The following is an 18,581-nucleotide window of genomic DNA, read 5'->3' on the forward strand; positions in this document are numbered from 1 at the left end:
ATCATGTATTATAGGAAAAGCCCACCAGTTTCACCCATAACTAAATTATTGAATGACCACAAAGCATCGCTGTAAGCCAAGAAGAAAAACCAACTGAAGGCCAGTATGTTCACATTATCACCGGGCAGGACAAAGATGGTGGGTCTGACTCCTTAGCTCCAAAGGAAGTGAAAACTGCACACATAACTCAGAAACAACTAGAGAGGCACGCCAGTCAAAATGAAGGAACGCAGAGAACACCCCTGGCATAAATCAGTTACGAAGCATGTCTAAAGCGGATGGAAGAAAGACCCTGTATCCACTTGGCACTGGGAATTACTAATTTGAGTTCTGGGGCCAACATTAAGCAACTTGTGTTTCACTGGACACTGCGACTGATTCAGTCCTGGGCTCGGCTAATTCAACCTGGACGAGGGTTAGAGACTTGCTTTTACTTTCTTTTCAAACAGTCTATATAGAGCCACTCTTTGAGGGAATTCAAGAATTGTCAGTAATGCCCCATGCAGTCACTTCCAAGATCACATGCTATGTGACAATGGGTATTTCAACCTCATCGAATACTCATCTCTGGGCTAAGTGTTATCTTGTGACTGTGGAAACTTCATTTTTGGGAGAGAGCTGGCTAACATTGTCACTAGGGAGCACTTGTTCTTTTCCTAAACAGTCTCTGTGTTCATCTCTCACTAGTTTATTTCCATTGGCAAACAAGAGAAGCACTCCAATCCTAATTCCACCCTCTCTCTTGATTGTTTCCTCATAACATTTTTTTCTCCAAAGGCACTTAAAGAAATAATTTTCCTTTTTATTTTTATTTTTTTGGGAAAAATAGGGTTTAATATGAAAGAAAGAGGAGGAAGCGAAGGGAAGGGGGAAGAGAGAGAGACTCTGGGGTCGAGAACATGGCTCAGCAGGCAGGGACACTCGCTGCCACACCTCTCAACCTGAGTTTGATCCCAGGAAGCCACGTGACAGAAGGGAGAAGCAACTCCTGCGTGTTGTCCTCTAACCCTGACACCCCTGCACACAGTGACACTCCTGCCCTACTCCACAAATACGTGAAGGTAAAAAAGACCTTTTTAAAGAAAAATGAACTATGTCCTGAAGTCATGTGTTGGCATGCTTCTAACGACCTCTGACGGTTTCAGTGACAAAGCTAACTCCTACCTAAAACGAGAGGCAAAGGGTATGACTACTTCATGGAAGACCTCCATGTCGGGCTTCTTCCCTGCCCATCCCTGAAAACGAGGGCAAGTCTAGCAATCAGGGCTATCATGACACCGGGCTAGCAAATCTGTGTTGACAACTATTTTTGTTTCTAAATACTTCACAGTAGTCAGGAACACCCAGACTTGAATGAGCATCTCAAGGCGCTGAAATGAAGGGCAAAATGGTCTGGAAGATGTCCTAGCGCTGTTTACCAACGTAGATTACAAATCCTGCAACAGCTTAAGAACTACAGAATTACCAGCAAACCAAGAGAAAACGTTGAGACTGTTTCAAAACACAGAAATGCTGCTAAAGTGCTCTGAGGCCAAGGCTGAGGCACAGACCTGATGCTAAATCAGTGACACAGAAAGAAGCATGGCGGACAGCTACCGGTTGCCGGGGAGGAAGGGGTGTAGCTGTTGGTATGTTTCCCAAGTTCCAGTAACTCACCCTTCCCACCTTGCTAATGTAAGCAACCCTAAACTCAATGTACCTCAAACAACAGGAGAGAAACAGAACTTGACAACTGCAGGGACTGAGCACAGTGGGGAAGGAACTGATGGGGGAGGGTGAGAAGATGACCAAGATCTATTACATATATGCATGAGACTGTCAAAGAATAAAAATAAGGAAAAAATGGCTACCTGGACAGAACCAATTGTTGGGTTTGGGCAGCAGAGCATCCTGGTGTACCTCCCTAGGCATCTGCCACGCTATAAGGCAAACGTGTCCTGGAACCTACAGTGTTTGCCTGCAGGACCGTAATGACTTCCAATTCTGAGTGCTAGTCCAATGTCAGATATTCTCAGGCCTGTGGGGTTTTTGTTTCTCTTTTTCTGTTGTGACAAGTTAGCAGGGAAAGGCACTGGGCCTTCAAAGATGCTTCCTCACAAACCCAGGCTGTTGAGAGCAGGTCTAGCTCAAGCCAGAAGCAAAGGCACCCGAGTCTCACCAATTCTGCTCAGAGTTTGGAGAGAAGAGTACAGGAAACATTAGAGCGGCACAAGAGCGTTCACTGGGCTCTCTCACGGACTAGGTTAAGTTTTACATGAGAGGGCCCAGAGTGCATGAGGCAGTCAGGCCACGTTCACCAGCCAGATATATGCCTGGAGTTTAACTTAAACAAAACAAAACAAAACAACACTTAAAAATCATTACCACAGGAAAATTTTCAACTTTGTACAATGAGCAAAACCCTATCCTTCTCATGACATACCGACCCGTGGACACAGGTTCACTGAAATCAAGTACTTTGTAATGCACCAGTCTAACAAGGTTTCTAACAGGACACGCACACACGCACGCACACAAGAAAGGTTTGTTCCTGAACACTGACTACAAAGCACTTTAGGGCCATATCAGGCACAGATGCCCCCTGCTGTACCAATCACTCCTTCACCCTGGGATCCCTCTTCTCTCAGAACCCTCTGTGTCTGTATTTATTATCCTTTGTCCTTTCCCCCTATCTCTGTGGCCTCGAATTTGGGTTAATGGGGCACTTTCAAGACTCATTTTCCTAAAGACTCGAGTTGACCCTGGTGAAAACATCAGGTGGCGACATTCATGGCCCTAGTTTCAAAACAAATGTGACTTAAGCAAAGATAAAAAATACTGGCTTTAAGCTGTCCACTTCTGTAAAAATATCAATGATACCAACATAAAAAGATAAAGAAAACCCACAAGGCTTTGAGGCACCTTATTCAAACACGAGTGTGTGTGTGTGTGTGTGTGTGTGTGTGTGTGTGTGTGTGTGTGTGTGCGCGCGATGTGCGGTTGTGAATTATATTGTTAACTATTTTGAAATGTTAAACTAAAAATGTAAATTGCTAAAAAGAAGACATTTACCACAGGTTGGGGTGCGACAACCTGGTTCAACCAATCCCAGCCTTCAGGTTGCCTTTGTGGGTTGACACTGCATCAAAAGGCGGGGCTCTCTGATCACGTCCTTGTCCAGCAGGCCAAGCAAATGAAGCTTTCCAAGAGGAAAAGGAAAGGATGGAGAACTGTACCTTTTCTACAAATGTGACCCTGTAAGACTCGGTGGCCCCTTCGAAATCGTGTCTATATCACGTCTGGTGGTTTGAAAAGCACCCATTATTAGTTAAACACACTCAATTAGCTGGAGACCAGCTTGAAGGAAACCAGTGTATTCCCAGTTCACAGCCCTTCACCTGAGGTCCCTTCCCAAGTGCAGAGTCTCACACCCATACGCCTGCTTTCACTACCACATGAAAGGAACTGTTCAGGGAACCAGGGAAGCGCCTTTCCCGCCCTAATTTGGAAATCAACCTTTCTTACTTAGATTGCAGTGGGAACTGCTGGTTTTCTCTGGTCCTGGGCTTTGAACTGCGAGCAGTGGGGAGTTGGACTATGCATTCTTCTGCACTGGAAGTCTCCCTCTGCGGCAACAATGCTAGGCAAGCTCACAGGACTGCTCCTCCTCAGCTGTGACCTTCCAGGTGAAGGCAACTGTCCCCTCAGAAACCCACTTGTTCCCTTTCCTACTTGATAACCTCTGAGAAGGAAACAACTACTCTCTATTTGAAGACACAGATAAGGATAATTCTGGCTTCTTAAAAATTTGTTTTGGGGGGTTGGGGATTTAGCTCAGTGGTAGAGCGCTTGCCTAGCAAGCGCAAGGCCCTGGGTTCGGTCCTCAGCTCCGGGGGAAAAAAAAAAAAAAGACAAAATAACAAAAATTTGTTTTGGTATTTAGGAGATAAAATTTCTTTATGTAGCCTTGGCTGTGCTGGAACTCACTGTAGATGAAGGTGGCCTCGAATCACCCGAGTGCTGGGATTAAAAGCACGCACCACTGCAGCCCAGCCAACAGGGCTGAGACTTCTGTCTTCCCAAACTGCCCTTTACTAAATCACTGGGACCAGACTAAACAGACAGAAAATGCCCGTCCTCCAGGAACTGCAGATTTGGGATAACAGTCATTTCCTTTCTCTCTCCCACAGAACTCTTTTGAGACCTTGAATTCTGATACTTATTTAAGGATGAAACTCTTCATAATACAATCAAATTATCAGTATCATGTGATGGGGGAATAACAGGAATTTTAAAAAGTCTAAATACAATATAATGAGTCAGACACAACCCAGTGAAGCGATTCAGTTTATTTCCAGGATTAACAATGTTGTACGCATGGATATGTTCAAGGGAAGTCTTCGTTTTTTCTCAATTTCAAAAGAATCAACCTTTTTCAAGTACTATGTAGGGTGTGGGGCGTGGGGGTAGGGATCTACTTGGAAAACCTGATTTCCTCACTATATTGCATAAGAAATTCAGCAATGCTGACTGATTTAAGAATCTGTTACTACCGGGTTCTGGCAATGAACCGAAGAAAGAAGCTTTCTAGGCACCCTCCACCGTGACAGAGTTAGGGATCCGTGATGTACAGGAAGTTTTAGAAACGTAAAGAACTCCGAGAACCATGCATTGCCATTTCTTCTGACTCTGGGTTCTAATGACTAACTCTGCACAAGGAATTCCTCAGTTGTTGCAATTACCCTAAGGCGCCCAGGGCTACGCTGGCCATAATGAACTAGAAAGTGCCTTGGTGTGGAAGTGCCAAGTGCTCCTCACGTGACACCCGGGGGACACTCACTCCAACTTCTGGGAAAGCTAGAGTCTCTTAAGAGATCTACTCAGGCTGGGCCTTCCCATGCACACTCATGTTGCTTTGTTTTTAACTTGATCCTGCTGGCTAACTGTGTGAAAAACTTGAGAAAGGTTTTAAGGTTACACTATACTTTTAAAAGCCTATGTCTACTAAGCCACTGAAATAGTAAAGAATGACTCAAACAGTTCAATGAGCAAACAAAACAAAATATAAATATTGCCAGGTTTTGGGGGGTGGGGTGGGGCAAAATGACAGGGTGAATCGGAATTGACGTGGCTGTACAGCTTTATAGAGCACTATGTGATGATGTGTAAATCCTCCCCACCTGTACTCTGCCCCATTCATTCTGGAGGGTCAAACCCAGGCCTATGGACGTATTAGGCCCCCACCACTGAGTCCCCAGTCCATCGACTACTTTTCGATGAAAGCACAGCTCCCAGCGGCTGCTTGTTGGGCTCTAACGGCAGTTACTGGATGATTTTCTTTGCACATTCCATTCACTCAAATGTTAACCTCAAGTATGATCATCACAGATTCATCTGAAGAGGTGAACTCAACTATTTCATGGTCTGCGATGAACTTTAGGAATTTTAATTTTGCTGCTGTGAGAGCCAACCTGAATGGGAACAGTCTCTCTGTTGTGCCCGCCCTTTCTGATATATTGTAGGAGGTCAGTTTATATGGATTGTAAATAGTTACCTAGTTCAGTCTTGGGCTGTCATGGACGTGGTCACTACTGCCCCTCAAAATATTTTGAGGTACTTCAGACCTTTCAAGAAAAATTTCTGGTCTGTCAGTGGCAGCACACGCCTTTAATCCCAGCGTCCAGGAAGCAGAAACCAGCCTGGTCTTCAGAGTAAGTCTGCAGCCTGCCAGGGCTACATAGAGAGACCCTGCCTGGAAAAACCGAAACAGTCTGGGCATAGACACACTGGTGAGAGGATGGTGCGAAGACACAACAAATAGAGGACAGCGGACAGCCGCCAGTCCGAAGGTGCAAGGGAGGGCTTGTCTCCAGGGCCTTCAGGGAAGGCAGGGCTCTGCTGACACCCTGACCTGCTACTTCCTGGTACTTGTTGCAGCAACCCAGGGTAAGCTAATCAACATGGTCTGCTTATTAACACGCACATTTCAAAAGCAAAAACCACAGCTTTGGAAAGCAGATTTCTAAGGTGAGGCCTGAGTGGGAGGGGACACACATGCAGGCCAAGTGTAGCAGCCAGGAGAGTATTATCTCCTTTAACTGGAACGGATGTTATCTGAACCTCCTATAGGACTCTGTCTGAAGATAAACTGCACAGTGCTTGCCACACAGGGATTAAAACTTTTTTCTCCAAGCCCTTCTCTGCCTGTAGTGAGAAAGCTGTTGAGGCTAACAACTGGGAGAGGAGCAGATCACAGGAGGCTCTGGGAGAAGTGCTAGCATGCCTCTCAGTCCTCAGTGAGGGCCTCAGCGTGACGGTGCTAACACTGCCTCTCTAGTCTAAAAGGCTCAAAGCCGCGTTCAAGCCCGCAGAGAGGTAGGTCTGGCTCACACGGCACAGGTACTGAACCGGCCTTCAAGTCTGGAAAGGACAAGTCCGACTTTACTACCAAAGTAACGTTTTATTTCATGTAGTAATCATAAAAGTAACTAGATTTGCTAAGATTAGCAGAAATGTAAGGTTACCTAACACATGATATAAGCATGTCCTCTGAGGGGAAGACTAGGCAGTGACAGCCAATATTCAGTCACTGGGTTGATGGCTCTGGAAACTGTTGCCATGATATGAGGACTGTTTGTACGAGACTAGCTTGGGAACTTGAAGACTTGAGGAATCCAGTTATGTATTTTAGTAAAGTAGAACAACTGCAAATTAACCATCACCACAAAGCACAAGGGCTATCGTCTAAACTCTGAATTCAAGTGGCAGGAAACACTAATATTTCAAATGCATATACTCTATCTCCACAACCACCTTGTTTAATCTAAGCTCAATGGACTATTTATAGCATGGTTCTATAGAAGACCACAGACTACTAAATTTGATTATACACACAATAATTAAGACGCTCAGTTTTAGAAGTTGTGGAAATCACACCCTCCATGCACATCTGCAGAGATGTCCTCACTAGTCACAAAGCATCCTCGGGGGCAGGAAAACTGAGGAGAGCTTTTGCATTTTACTGTGAGCAAAGTGTCTTCTAAAGGAAACCTTATCTGTTAGCATCAGCGAAGGGTAGGCCTGCCTTCAGATTAGCTGAAAGCACATCACTGCATAAACTGAAACCGTGAAGAACGAAAAGTGAGTTCTTAGAGAGTGTAAGAGGAGGAGTAACAACACACGTGCAACCACAGAAGGGGAACTCCAGAGGCTGCAGCAACCATAAATCCTACATAACCTGGCATTTGCTCACATGGCACACTCATTTCTAAATCTGGTAACAGGATTTCAGTCTTTGCTCAAACACAAATTATGAGACTTACAGAAGCCACTTACATCTGTGACTTAAGTTTCTCTTACGCAAAACAGACACCACAAAGACTACTTCCCAGGATGGCCACAGGATTGCGTCACACCCGCAGTGCAATTACTCAGCTTCCCAACACAGTGCAGGGCCTGAGTAGCTACAGGTATCGTCAGTGACAAAGACTGTTTAGCTATGAAGAAGAGCCCAAAGACATTCTAGCAACTGTTAAGGCCAGGTCCAATACTGTTGGGTTTTGTTCCCACGGTCACTTTCTCTTCTCTTCAACTTATCATTCACAAAACAGAAAACTTTAAATAGTGCCTATTTCTGGTTTCTTGTTGCTGCTGCTGTTGTTTAAAGGCATGGACTAGCTATGTGACTCTGGTTGAACTCGAGATCTTACTGCTTCCGACTCCTGAGTGGCCTGTGTTCCATGACACTCTACAAGTTAAGGTATTAAAATGCTGGAAGCAGCCTACAGATCAGGATAGAGGGCAGCCCACTTCCGATGAAAGCCACACTTTCAGTGGGCAAACTGCCTGCTCCACAATAGCCAGGACTATTGGGAAAGGCAAGAACACAGCCCGTCGGTGGCATGGGGCAGGAGGGGACGAAGAGCATTTGCACACAAGCACCCTGCACTTAGAAATGCTGCTCTGGTGGATTCAAGCAATTTTAGATAAAAAGGTATTTGGAGGGAAAAAAAAAAAAAAGCAAGACTCCATCCTTTTGCTGGTTATCATTGTAACAATGGAGCCTGGTCACTACCATGGCTGTAGTGCATCTGTCTAGGCATCAAAAGTAACCTCAAGATGATTTAATGTACGCAGAAGGACAGAAGACTGAACATCTGTATCTTCTGACCTGGGGGGAGAGTACTTGTACCAATGCCATGTAGAAGGCCTCAGGGGACAATGTGCAAACCCATTATAGCACGCATCTGGCCATGTGCAAATGTAGTCTCAGTTTACGGCATGAAGCTTCTAACATTTTATACACTTATACCTCCTCCCCCCTTTGATGTAAAAGCAAAGAGAGACTGGTAGAGGAGAGGGGGAGAGGAAGGAAAGAAGCCTCTAGGTCTTTGTTCTCTATCTTCAATAACCTTTAGAGCAAAGCAGGGTAGTGGAGGTTAGTCTAAGCCAGGAGGAACCCGACTGGTGTTAGTTCCTGACGTAAAGCCCTTCTACGTAGTCTTATTTATGACGAGACTGAGGTCAGTTCCTGGCCGATTTAACATTATAAGTCTGTCGAGATAAAGTAAAGCTTGAACTTCCCTGTAAAAGCCCGAGTAAGTAGAGAAAATGCTTCTTGCTGTCACTTCATGGTTCTGTTCCCAGTCTTTTCTTGATGCAATAGTTCATTTTTAAAGTATGAACTTAAACTGATACCTTCTCTACATTTCCGTCACCTTCCAGCATCAACTGGCAAAAATGTATTGTTTCCTATACCACTAAAATAATTCTAGGAAACTAGAATACTTTCTGTGAGTCTGGTTGGACTTAAGAGTTTATTTACTGCTTTCAGATTCCTGAGTGGCCTGTGTTCTACGGCATTCCACAAGCTAAGGTATTAAAATGCAGGAAACAGCCTAAAGACCAAATAGTAGAAAACAATTTAAAGAGTACTGTGTGTAAGCCAGGTATAGTGGATGATGAGCCCTTGTAATCCCATCACTAGGAACAGGGTTGGGACTGTGAGGAACTCACAAGTTCAAGCCCAGCCTAAACTACAGCAGGAGAACCTGACCTAACAATTAAAAGGAGAGGAAACATATTCAATATAGATTTGAAATGAAAATACTTGAGTAGGATTAAGCAAAAAATACAGAGTGTGTCTACAGTAACTTATGCACACATATCTATGTGTGTGTCATAAAACATCTCCATGAATGCTAACAGCTCCTAGACAGCAGGGACCCACCGGGAGCAGCACACCGCAAATCACTTCCTGTGTGAGCTGACATTAAATTGATCCTGTAAGTTGTGATGGATCAAATTATCGTTTCTAATCTTTCATTAAATTTACGATTGTTTTTCTTTAGACGTGAACATTAGATTCTCAGTGCTAGAGCTCACATGGTTTACAAGATGCTCTGTTTTATATAAAAGCCACAGCAAGAACACTTAGGAAGAACATAATCCTGGGCCACCCCGCAGCATCTGTGGTTAAATAGTTCAGTGTTTTATTTGCCTGCCTTAAAAATGAATTACAGATATATGTTCTCATCTTTATGCAGTATGTTTGAACGATACTTGTGCGTAAAGGGGGAAAACCTAAGAGGTGCTGAAATACTTTATTAACACAGCACCTAGTAAATAATGTCTTACTAACATAAAAAGCACATAAGGCACAGCAAAAATATTTTAATTGAATATAAAGTGCCCTTGGTTCAAAGGTCATACATACCCACCTGAACACACAGTGAGGAAAATACGGTATCTTTGAAATCATGTGCTCAGGGCGGATGTGTGCTAGAATAGATGGGCAAGGAGTGTGTTCAATCCACTCACCACAGTAACTCACACGTGTTCATTAAACTGTCGGCTGCCTACTTTCTATGTCTCCTTTCTCTTCCATTCTATTCTGAGTTATGAATTACGTTACTGCCATTGTTAGGTTTTACTGGAAACAGTTCTCATTTCTGAGTAGTGCTGCTTGCAATTAACAGCACTTTACCCAATGACATTCACTGTTTTAAAGAAGTATTTCTTAGTACATCTCTACAATACTATCCATCTGTGAAAAGCAAAGACATCATGAAGTGGATGGATCTTGAGAGTATCATTCTGAGGTGACCCAGTCCCCAGAGGACATGTATGCTTGTAAGTGGGTACTATCCATTAAATGCAAGATGCTTATGCTACCCTCCACAGACCAAGGAGGCTGGGCAGGAAGGAGGGCACAAGCAAAGATGCATGAGCCTCACTTGGAGGGGGGAATGGAATGGTCACAGAAGGCAAAGGGAACTGGGTGGAAGAGGGGATCCGGAGGAGGGGTGGTAGGGTTTGGAGTCAGGTGTGGGGAGAGGCAGGGGAGATGGCTGAATGGCCATGAGAATGAATGGAAATCTGCAACTGATTGGGGATGGGGAAGATCTCCAGGAAGAGACAGAGACCTGGGACAGGGGAGGTGCCCAAGAATCAATGGGGGGTGTCTTTAATGGTGACTCACAGCACTGGGATATGGAGCCTGAAGAGGCCATCTCCTGTAGCCAGGGAGGGACACCAACCCATTTACAAAACTTTCAACCCCAAATTTATTCTATCTACTATAAGAAATGCAGGCATGAGGGATAGATAGAGCAGAGACTGAAGGAACGGCCAACCAATAACTGCCCCAACTTGAGATCTACCCCATGGACAAGCACCAATCCCTGTCATTATTAATGATACTGTATTATGGTTGCTGCAGACAGGAGCGTGTAGTCCTCAGAGAGGCTCCACCCAGCAGCTGACTCAGACAGACACAGACACCCATAGCCAAACAGTGGATGGAGCCTAGGGACTCTTATAGAAGAACAGGAGGAGAATTGTGGCCCCGAGGGGATGGGAACTCCACAGGAAGACCAACAGAGTCAACTAACCTGGACCCCTGGGGCGATTAGACTGAACCACTAACCAGAGAACCTGCACGGACCAGACTGAGGCCTCTCTGTGCATATGTAGCAGATGTGTAGCTTGGTCTGCATGGGGGTCCTCAACAGCTGGAGCAGGGGCTGTCCCGAAAGCTGTTGCCAGTATGTGGGATATGTTCTTCTAGCTGGGCTCTCTTGCCTAGCCTCAGTGGGAGAGGAAGCGCTAGGAAGTGCCAGGGTTGGGGGAATACAGGGTGGGGAGAGGGTTGGGGGTGTCCCCCTCCCACTCAGAGGAGAAGGGAGGGGAAAGGGAGGAGGATTGTGGGAGGGGTTGACCAGGAGGGGGCAAAAAATAAATTAATTAAAAAGTACTTTTAAAAGTAACTTAAGAAATATTGCTCCTGGTCTCAATCATTCATAGAGTATCATTTTTCACATGAGTAAGGGTGAAAAATTTAATAAAGCAGCAAAATTCCCAGGATGAGAGAAGGCACTGTGGTAAGAATAAAGTGTTAGTGAAATGACCTTGTGTTCCGAATGGGCCCTTTACACTACTTGGACCTCCCAATTACTTCTGAGCAGTGCCTCCTCCTATAGCGACATGAAGCAGCACTGCAGACCAGTATGGCATTGTTACGTGTTTCTAGGTGCTGTAGAAACTCACCAGCCGCAGGCACATACACATACACTAATGCTGAGAACAGAGACCATGCTTCATGGAATGTGTGCACATGTAAGAAATTGTTTCAGTTGGCTACACTGCGAAGCAGAGTGTGGCATCGCTCTGCCATGGCGCACACTGAACTACGTAGGGCTGTTGGGTGTGTGGCCCAGTGGGAGGGAGAATATCCAGCATAAAACTGGCCCAGGGCATGATGGGCCCCAGCGGCAGAGCAAACCCCCAGTGTGTGATTCAGTGTCTGCCTGCAAAACTGCAGTGGCCGGGCGGTTCTCACACGCATTTCCAGTTGGCAGCAGACTAGTAAGAGCTGTGACCACAGGCAGACAAACTAGCAGGTCCTAAGCCCCTTGTCTGGGTGGTTAGTGAGTGAGGCTGGGCATGTCCTTCCTTCCTGTTACACTGACAAGGAAGGACAAGGGATGGACAAGCACAGAATAATTGATTTTGTCTAAAAGGAAAGGGTGTTCTCAAACATGCACACGGTGACACAGTCCTGACAACTGCTGGGTTAACTTACACTTTCTAGAACCTTCAAACTAGTGCAACCCTTCTCAGGTACCCGTGGGAAGGTTGAAAGCTTAGAATTAAAACCGGATCACTAACAAGTAAGTCTTATTTATATTAACTTGAATAAATGTCCATTAATTCTGATCAGAGTAAACGGAATTAAAGTCATTGTGAGAAACTGTATTCAGTACCATCTTCTCCTAAAGGTCAAAGCCAGTTTTTCCTGAACATTTACTTTGCCTCATGGTTGAAATCTTGACTTTTTATCCTAAGGGAAAGACCTGACATCAAATCAAACGATTAACAGAGTTACTTTGGAAGTAAATATTCAAATGCTTCTTTCTACTCTTACCTGCCTTCCCCAAACAATCAGAATATACCCTACTGTCTGTATTTATGTATTCAGGCTGTGTGAGAAAAGGCAACACAACTTCTCATAGCTGTCAGATCATCACCATCACCGGAGGAGCACACAAACACGTCTGACTGTGAATGACTGGTATGCTGTCACAGCTTAGAAACTCTAGACAGCACAGGATGCAGGGCTGAAAATGCAAAGGAAAGGAAGGAATGCTCACAGAATCCTAGGCAAGCTTTCCACTGGCAACTCAAAGATACTGATGGCCTTTTTATCATGTATATGCAGAATGTGGGAAACACAAAAGGAAGCAGCAAAGAAGTGAAACTCAAGAGCAAAAGCCAGCCCCAAACGCTTCTCCTCCTTTACCTTAGAGCCTCCTCTAAACAGTGTTACCCAGAGGCTATGGATCCTTTATTCCTGGTATCTAAAATCGCTTAGGCCATCAGTGCCAGCTACATTTTTGTGCAATTAAGAAACTGATGGCATGCATGTGAACTAAACTCTTAATGACAGACTCAGATAGTGTGAGAAACTGCAATCACTTAATGTGACATCTGACTATGTGCTTAGCCGTATTAAACAAAGCACCAAAGAACTGCCTCTCAGCCGCTATCCTTTAATTCCTTTCTTCACATTTATCAAGACTAAAACAAGCTATAACCATGAGGAATGTCAATTTACCCAGTGCTCCCAATTTTCTATCAAGTTTTAAGAAATATTATATTAAACTTTTAAAAACATTCTTTTTCTCTGTATGAGCAGAGATAGACATACAGAGAAAGAAAAACTACATGGCTTACACAATAAATATACATAGATACTGTGTACATATTGTTCAGACTGCATGATTTTTATATCATACACAGGCTTTCATCAGCACACAACTATTCATTGTTGTTAAAGGGTCATGAGAAACTTGAACAGCTAAGTGCATGCTAATAACAATTCAGTTTTAAGAATTTGTAGGTTAAAAAAATACAATTCCTAGAACACTGTTATCAAACAAATAAGTTTTATTGGCATCTAAAAACAAAATTCACCCAACATTAAAACGTATTTGAATGTTTATGTTGTTTGCTTCTTTTCTTTTTTACTTACTGTAGTATGAGGAACAAATCACACACACTTACTTTGGAGTAACAGAGACCATAGTGGAGATTTTTACAAAATCACTTTTTAAAATCTCTGTATTATGCTCCTCAAGAATCTAGAGCCAGTCCTTGCATAAAATATCACAGCTTTGTCTGTCACCTTAAAACCCTGCAGCAGCCTAGAGCTATGGAGATGTGCCACACCTTGCTGTTCTGAAATACGTCATTGCCATACCCATCCCAACGACTGTGTCTAAAACCTTCTCTTCCATAGGAAGTCCCGACAAGCTGTTAGCATCTCCTTGACGTTAAAAGAATCTGGGGCAACATTTATACTTTATCAGAAAAATAAAAAAATGTTTACCTACCATGTTCATATTAAGAACAATGTCTATACAAGTCAGTTGTACAATTATTTTAAGAGAAAGGTGAACACGAACATCAGATTAACTTAGTTCTGGTAGATAAACGTGAACAACTGTGGTGCAGTCAGCCATTAACCTCTTACAGAGATGACAACTGTACAAAAGGTTTCTTTTACCTACTGAGCGATGTTATGTCCCCTCAGTCTCTGTGCTTTCTACCACCGCTTCACTCTCTACACCAGCAGCTGTGCCGCTCTCCTCCTTGTCTGCGCCCCCTGAAGACGCCAGCTTCTCATAGAGTTCAGGGTCCTTCTGCACTGGCAAAGGCGGTGGCGGAGCGTGTCTCTCTGTATTTTCACCATTAACTTGAGGCACATTCTCACCTTTCCGTTGAGAAGTGGCCCCTTCGAAATAATCAAAAACCCGAGCATGAGGAGGGGGAACCCAAGTGTTTTGAATTCTATCTCGTCCAAGACGATTCCCATTAATTTCTCTGCAGAAATCAAAATCTCTGTCATCCCTATCCCTCTGCCTCTCCCAGGGTCTTCTGCGGTCATCAAAATCTCTGTGAACTTCTTGTCCAAATCCTCTGTTCCAAGGACCACTTCTAGGATCAAATCGATAATTTCCAGCCCGAAATCTGCCTCTTTCTTCATGTAAGCCCTTTGGACCACCAAAGACAGGCAGAACTCGGTGCTCTCTCTCATCGAAATCTCTAGGCCCCCAAGGCTTTTCTGGGGGAAAGCCAAAGTGGTCTCTTCGGCCAAGGTGGTCTAGACCTGGCCTCACAAGAGTCTCTCTCATGTCCACTGGAGGTCTTCCAAAATGATCCCTACCATCTAACGGAGGCCTTCCAGGGCCTTCTCTGGGATCTATCGGTCGTCCAACCACATCCCTAACATCCACTGGAGGAGGTCTATTAATGCCCTCCCTGGTTTCTATAGGAGGAAAGCGGTAATCTCTATCCCCTTCCTGCTGGATATTGTCATTCCCAAGTGGTATTCTTTTATCTGGGTTAGGAACGCTGTCTATATTTGGTCTTCCAGGAGCCAGAAAAGGTCTTTCTGGCTGACTAAAAAGATCCCCTGGAGGAAAAGGTCCACGGGGTGGTGGATGAAGAGCTGCGTCAAGTACCGATGGGGGAGGGATACCCCGTTGTGGTGGAATTCCAGGCTGTAGTAAAGGGAATCTTGGCCCAGGAGCCTGTGCTATCAGTCCCGGACGAATGTCTAGCATTGGCAACGCAGGCATCCTTTGAGCAGGGATGGTTAAGGGGGGTAAGTTTTGAGGTCCAATTGGTGGCTGTGTTCCCAAAAGTCCAGCAGGATTTGTAACATTTGGTGGCTGTAGTCCTACAAGTCCAGAGTTGTTAGGCAAGTTTGGAGGCAGTACCCCAAGAAGTCCAGAGCCACTGGACACATTTGGTGGCTGTATGCCCAAAATTCCAGAGTTACTGAGCATATTTGGTGGCTGGGCTCCCATAATCGCAGCACTGTTGGAAACATTGGCTGGACGAACCCCCAGAATTTCAGAATTGCTCGATACGTTTGGTCTCTGCACGCACAGGATCCCAGAGGTGTTTGAGGCCCCAGGCGGCTGTGCTAACATTGGAGCACTGCTTGGAATATCACTTGGAATCACTAAAAGAGAAAGAGAATAAATCATCTACAGTAACAGTTACTCTGCTGTGAAAAGGAAATAAATTATTAACGTTCTAAATCTGCTAGTGAACTGTAGCTCCCCCACTCAAAGAATCAGACTTTACCAGATACAGGACGACCACCAACCTCAGACCATTCATAGCACACAGAGTGAAGCACACATATCAAAACCTCAGTGGAGCTGCAGTCTAAAATCCTCGGCACAAACATGTCAGGTGTTTTTGTGTGTGATCCTCCACCACTAAGATATCAAACAGTGGGGCCATTTAAAAGAGAAAAAACATCACTTAACACTTTCACATACCATTTCTTGCTAGATGATATTCTGGTACAGAACTTGGCACGAGCTTTCAGCTCTTACCTTCCTGTAAATAAACACTATGTAACGGTATGCTGACAACATCCAAGAGCAGCACCATGTGCCTCCAAATGGTGAGTGCCGGGTTTTAATGAAGAGGTCTCAAAAAACCCAGAAGTATGCCATCTGTAGTTTGTCCTGACAGCGCTGGACATTAAAATAAGAGACCACTAGTCTATGTCTCCAACCCTTCAGAATGTCTCTTCTGAAAATGATACTGTGGGGCACGCAGAGAACAGAGTCTACCAAGACAAAACAAACCCCTGGATTTTATATGTGTACTCCTCTAAAGGTTAGTACTAATCTTCAGGAAAATAATTATGAAGTTAATCTTATGTCTACAGTTTTATAGTCACTGCTTTTGTTTTTACCTGGTCTGGTATTCTCACCAGAAGGAATCTGGTGTTCTGTAAGGTGAGGTACTTTTTCTTCAGGCTCTGCTTTACTGGGAGGATTAAAAACATTTCCAGCTGATAGAGTTGAAGGAGCAAGACTGCCAGCAACAGAACCACCCGGTAAAACAAGGCTGCCAAATCCAACATCTTTCACAGTTTCTGGGGTCATAGACAATGGTGGTTGCACTAAAGCTGTTTAAACAGGACAAAAATTTATTTCAGACTTAATCAATTTATAAGCTAAGTTTTCTGGTAACTTGAGTGTTTACTTAGTGGCATCCCTGCATTACTAAGCACAATGTATAATAATCAATGCTCAAAATTACTAGTCATAACAAGGAGGCTCAGCTCTACGTATAAGGCTTTACTCTTTTAGAATAAGAAAACAATTTTATGAAATATTTTCACCAGAAAAGTCTGGTACAGGAGGACTCACTGGTGAAGACTATCCTAGTAACACATATAAAAACTAATTCTCTGAGAACACCGGCCTAGTTAACACTAAATACACAGAAATGCCTAGCAGACAGACAAGGGGATGTGAGAATGAAAGACTCTGGCCAATCTTGAAATTACAATGTGTGAGTATAGGGTGGGGAGTCCTTTATATTCACTACCTTCATCGAGCAAGGTTAGTCAGCAAGGTGAACTCTAAATGTAACGCTATCAACATTCTAGTCAAAAGCACTTGGTAAAAACACCCCACTCCACGTCTATGTAACCTATACATTAGCAGGCTGAACAACAGAAATCCAACAGAAAACTGCTGGGTCATCCCTGGACACTTTAAGCAAGGGTGACCCCATCCCATTCACCTCAGAAACACCTGGGCAAATGGTGCGTCTACTACAGACAACTAAGACTGAATAGAGATCATGGGGATCAAGTGAGACAGGAAGAGCAGCACGATCCCTTGCTATAGTTATTGAGAGGCAGGCCTCTTTGGGTGGCAAATTAAAAAAAAAAAAAAACCCACTTCTGAATACTACAATTTTCAGAAAAAATTGAATGCTACCTAAATCATAAGGACAACATTTTAGAATATAAAGAAAATGGATTTAGAGTTATAAGAAATCAATAGACATCTCTATTATTATTTGTGCTCTCATAGAAAGTCTTCTGTAATCTAATTTTTAAAGCAGGATTTTCCAAAATAACTAAATGCTTGCGCAGAAACCCTATGTTTATTAACAGAAAACAGGAAGTAGAAATTTAAGATACTTAAATGTCTGTAAATATTCGTTTTTGTAATCCTTCTGATTAGGTTGGCAATACATGTACTCTGAAGGCCAAGAAAGCAGCAAAGAACCTAGTTTCTTCAGAAGTCTGGAGGGCAGTGCCATCCGTTTACTACTTCCTGTGTCTGTGACTCATAGTAAGGGGAGGAGGTAAACATTCGTTTCAGTGTGACAACAGAGAGAAGTATAAAAAGAAGCCAAGTACAACACCCTGTAAACTTGTACTTGAAGCTCTGTTTTATCATGCACATTTCTACTCTTTTTATTCAAACTACATCACCCCCAGCTTTGCCCACTCAAACACTTTCCACACAACAGCCCTCAGAGCAAACAAGATCTAGCAGCCTGACTGTGGCCTGTAAATGTCCTTCTGCATCACACGAGTCTGGTTCAGACTACATTAAGACACAGTATGACTTGGGGACAATCAGGATGAAAAGCCTGGGACCATCACAGACGAGATGGTGACTAAATGCAAGGCACAGAGAAGCAACACAGGTAAAGGGAAAAGCATCTCAACACAAGAACAGAGAAGACCGTGGATAGGAAGTACTGCATTAGTCCATTAATACACATATAAACAACGAACACACAAAAGGGCAGTGGGGATTCCTGTCCTTCTGTCACCTGCTATTACTAGAGTCATGCACTCTGAACTGTGCATGTTGTTATGTATGGTGACCTTCCTGTGCACTACACCTCAAGGTCACTAATCACCATCACCTGGCAAGTTTCCATTACATTAAAAAAAAATCCCAACAAAGGAATGAAGAAGGACTTACTACTTAGAAAGATTAGCAATTTTCAATTAATAATGATAAACAGATTTGGTCAACAATAATCAACAAATACAAACATTAAAAACTTAATAGGCAAACATTTCAATTACTTAATTGCAATACCCGAATATCCTCATCAAGTGTTAACATTGTTAAATATGTTAGAAACCTCCAAGTGTAAGCAAACCGTAATATAAATTCTGTATTAGAATTACCCTGGGGGTTGGGAATTTAGCTCAGTGGTAGAGCGCTGGCCAGCGAAGTGGAAGGCCCTGGGTTCGG

At 43.8% G+C, this 18,581-nt stretch overlaps 1 protein-coding gene across 5 annotated transcripts in view; it reads right to left on the reverse strand.

Annotated features, from left to right (window-relative positions):
- Positions 1 to 18,581, reverse strand: part of Scaf8 (SR-related CTD associated factor 8) — a 128,832-nt gene that overhangs the window by 39,605 nt on the left and 70,646 nt on the right. For 4 of the 5 annotated variants that reach the window (XM_032894765.1, XM_032894762.1, XM_032894764.1 and 1 more), the window contains 2 exons: positions 16,259 to 16,474; positions 13,406 to 15,508 (listed from right to left, as the gene is read on the reverse strand). In XM_032894765.1, the coding sequence (XP_032750656.1) occupies positions 14,058 to 15,508; positions 16,259 to 16,474 (1,667 nt within the window). In that variant the 3' untranslated portion in view covers positions 13,406 to 14,057. Of the gene's footprint in view, positions 1 to 13,405; positions 15,509 to 16,258; positions 16,475 to 18,581 lie in introns of those variants that run through there. The other variant, XM_032894760.1, reaches the window with a different exon arrangement.

Source organism: Rattus rattus, chromosome 2 (genome assembly GCF_011064425.1).
Source record: "Rattus rattus isolate New Zealand chromosome 2, Rrattus_CSIRO_v1, whole genome shotgun sequence".
NCBI classification, from domain to species: domain Eukaryota; kingdom Metazoa; phylum Chordata; class Mammalia; order Rodentia; family Muridae; genus Rattus; species Rattus rattus.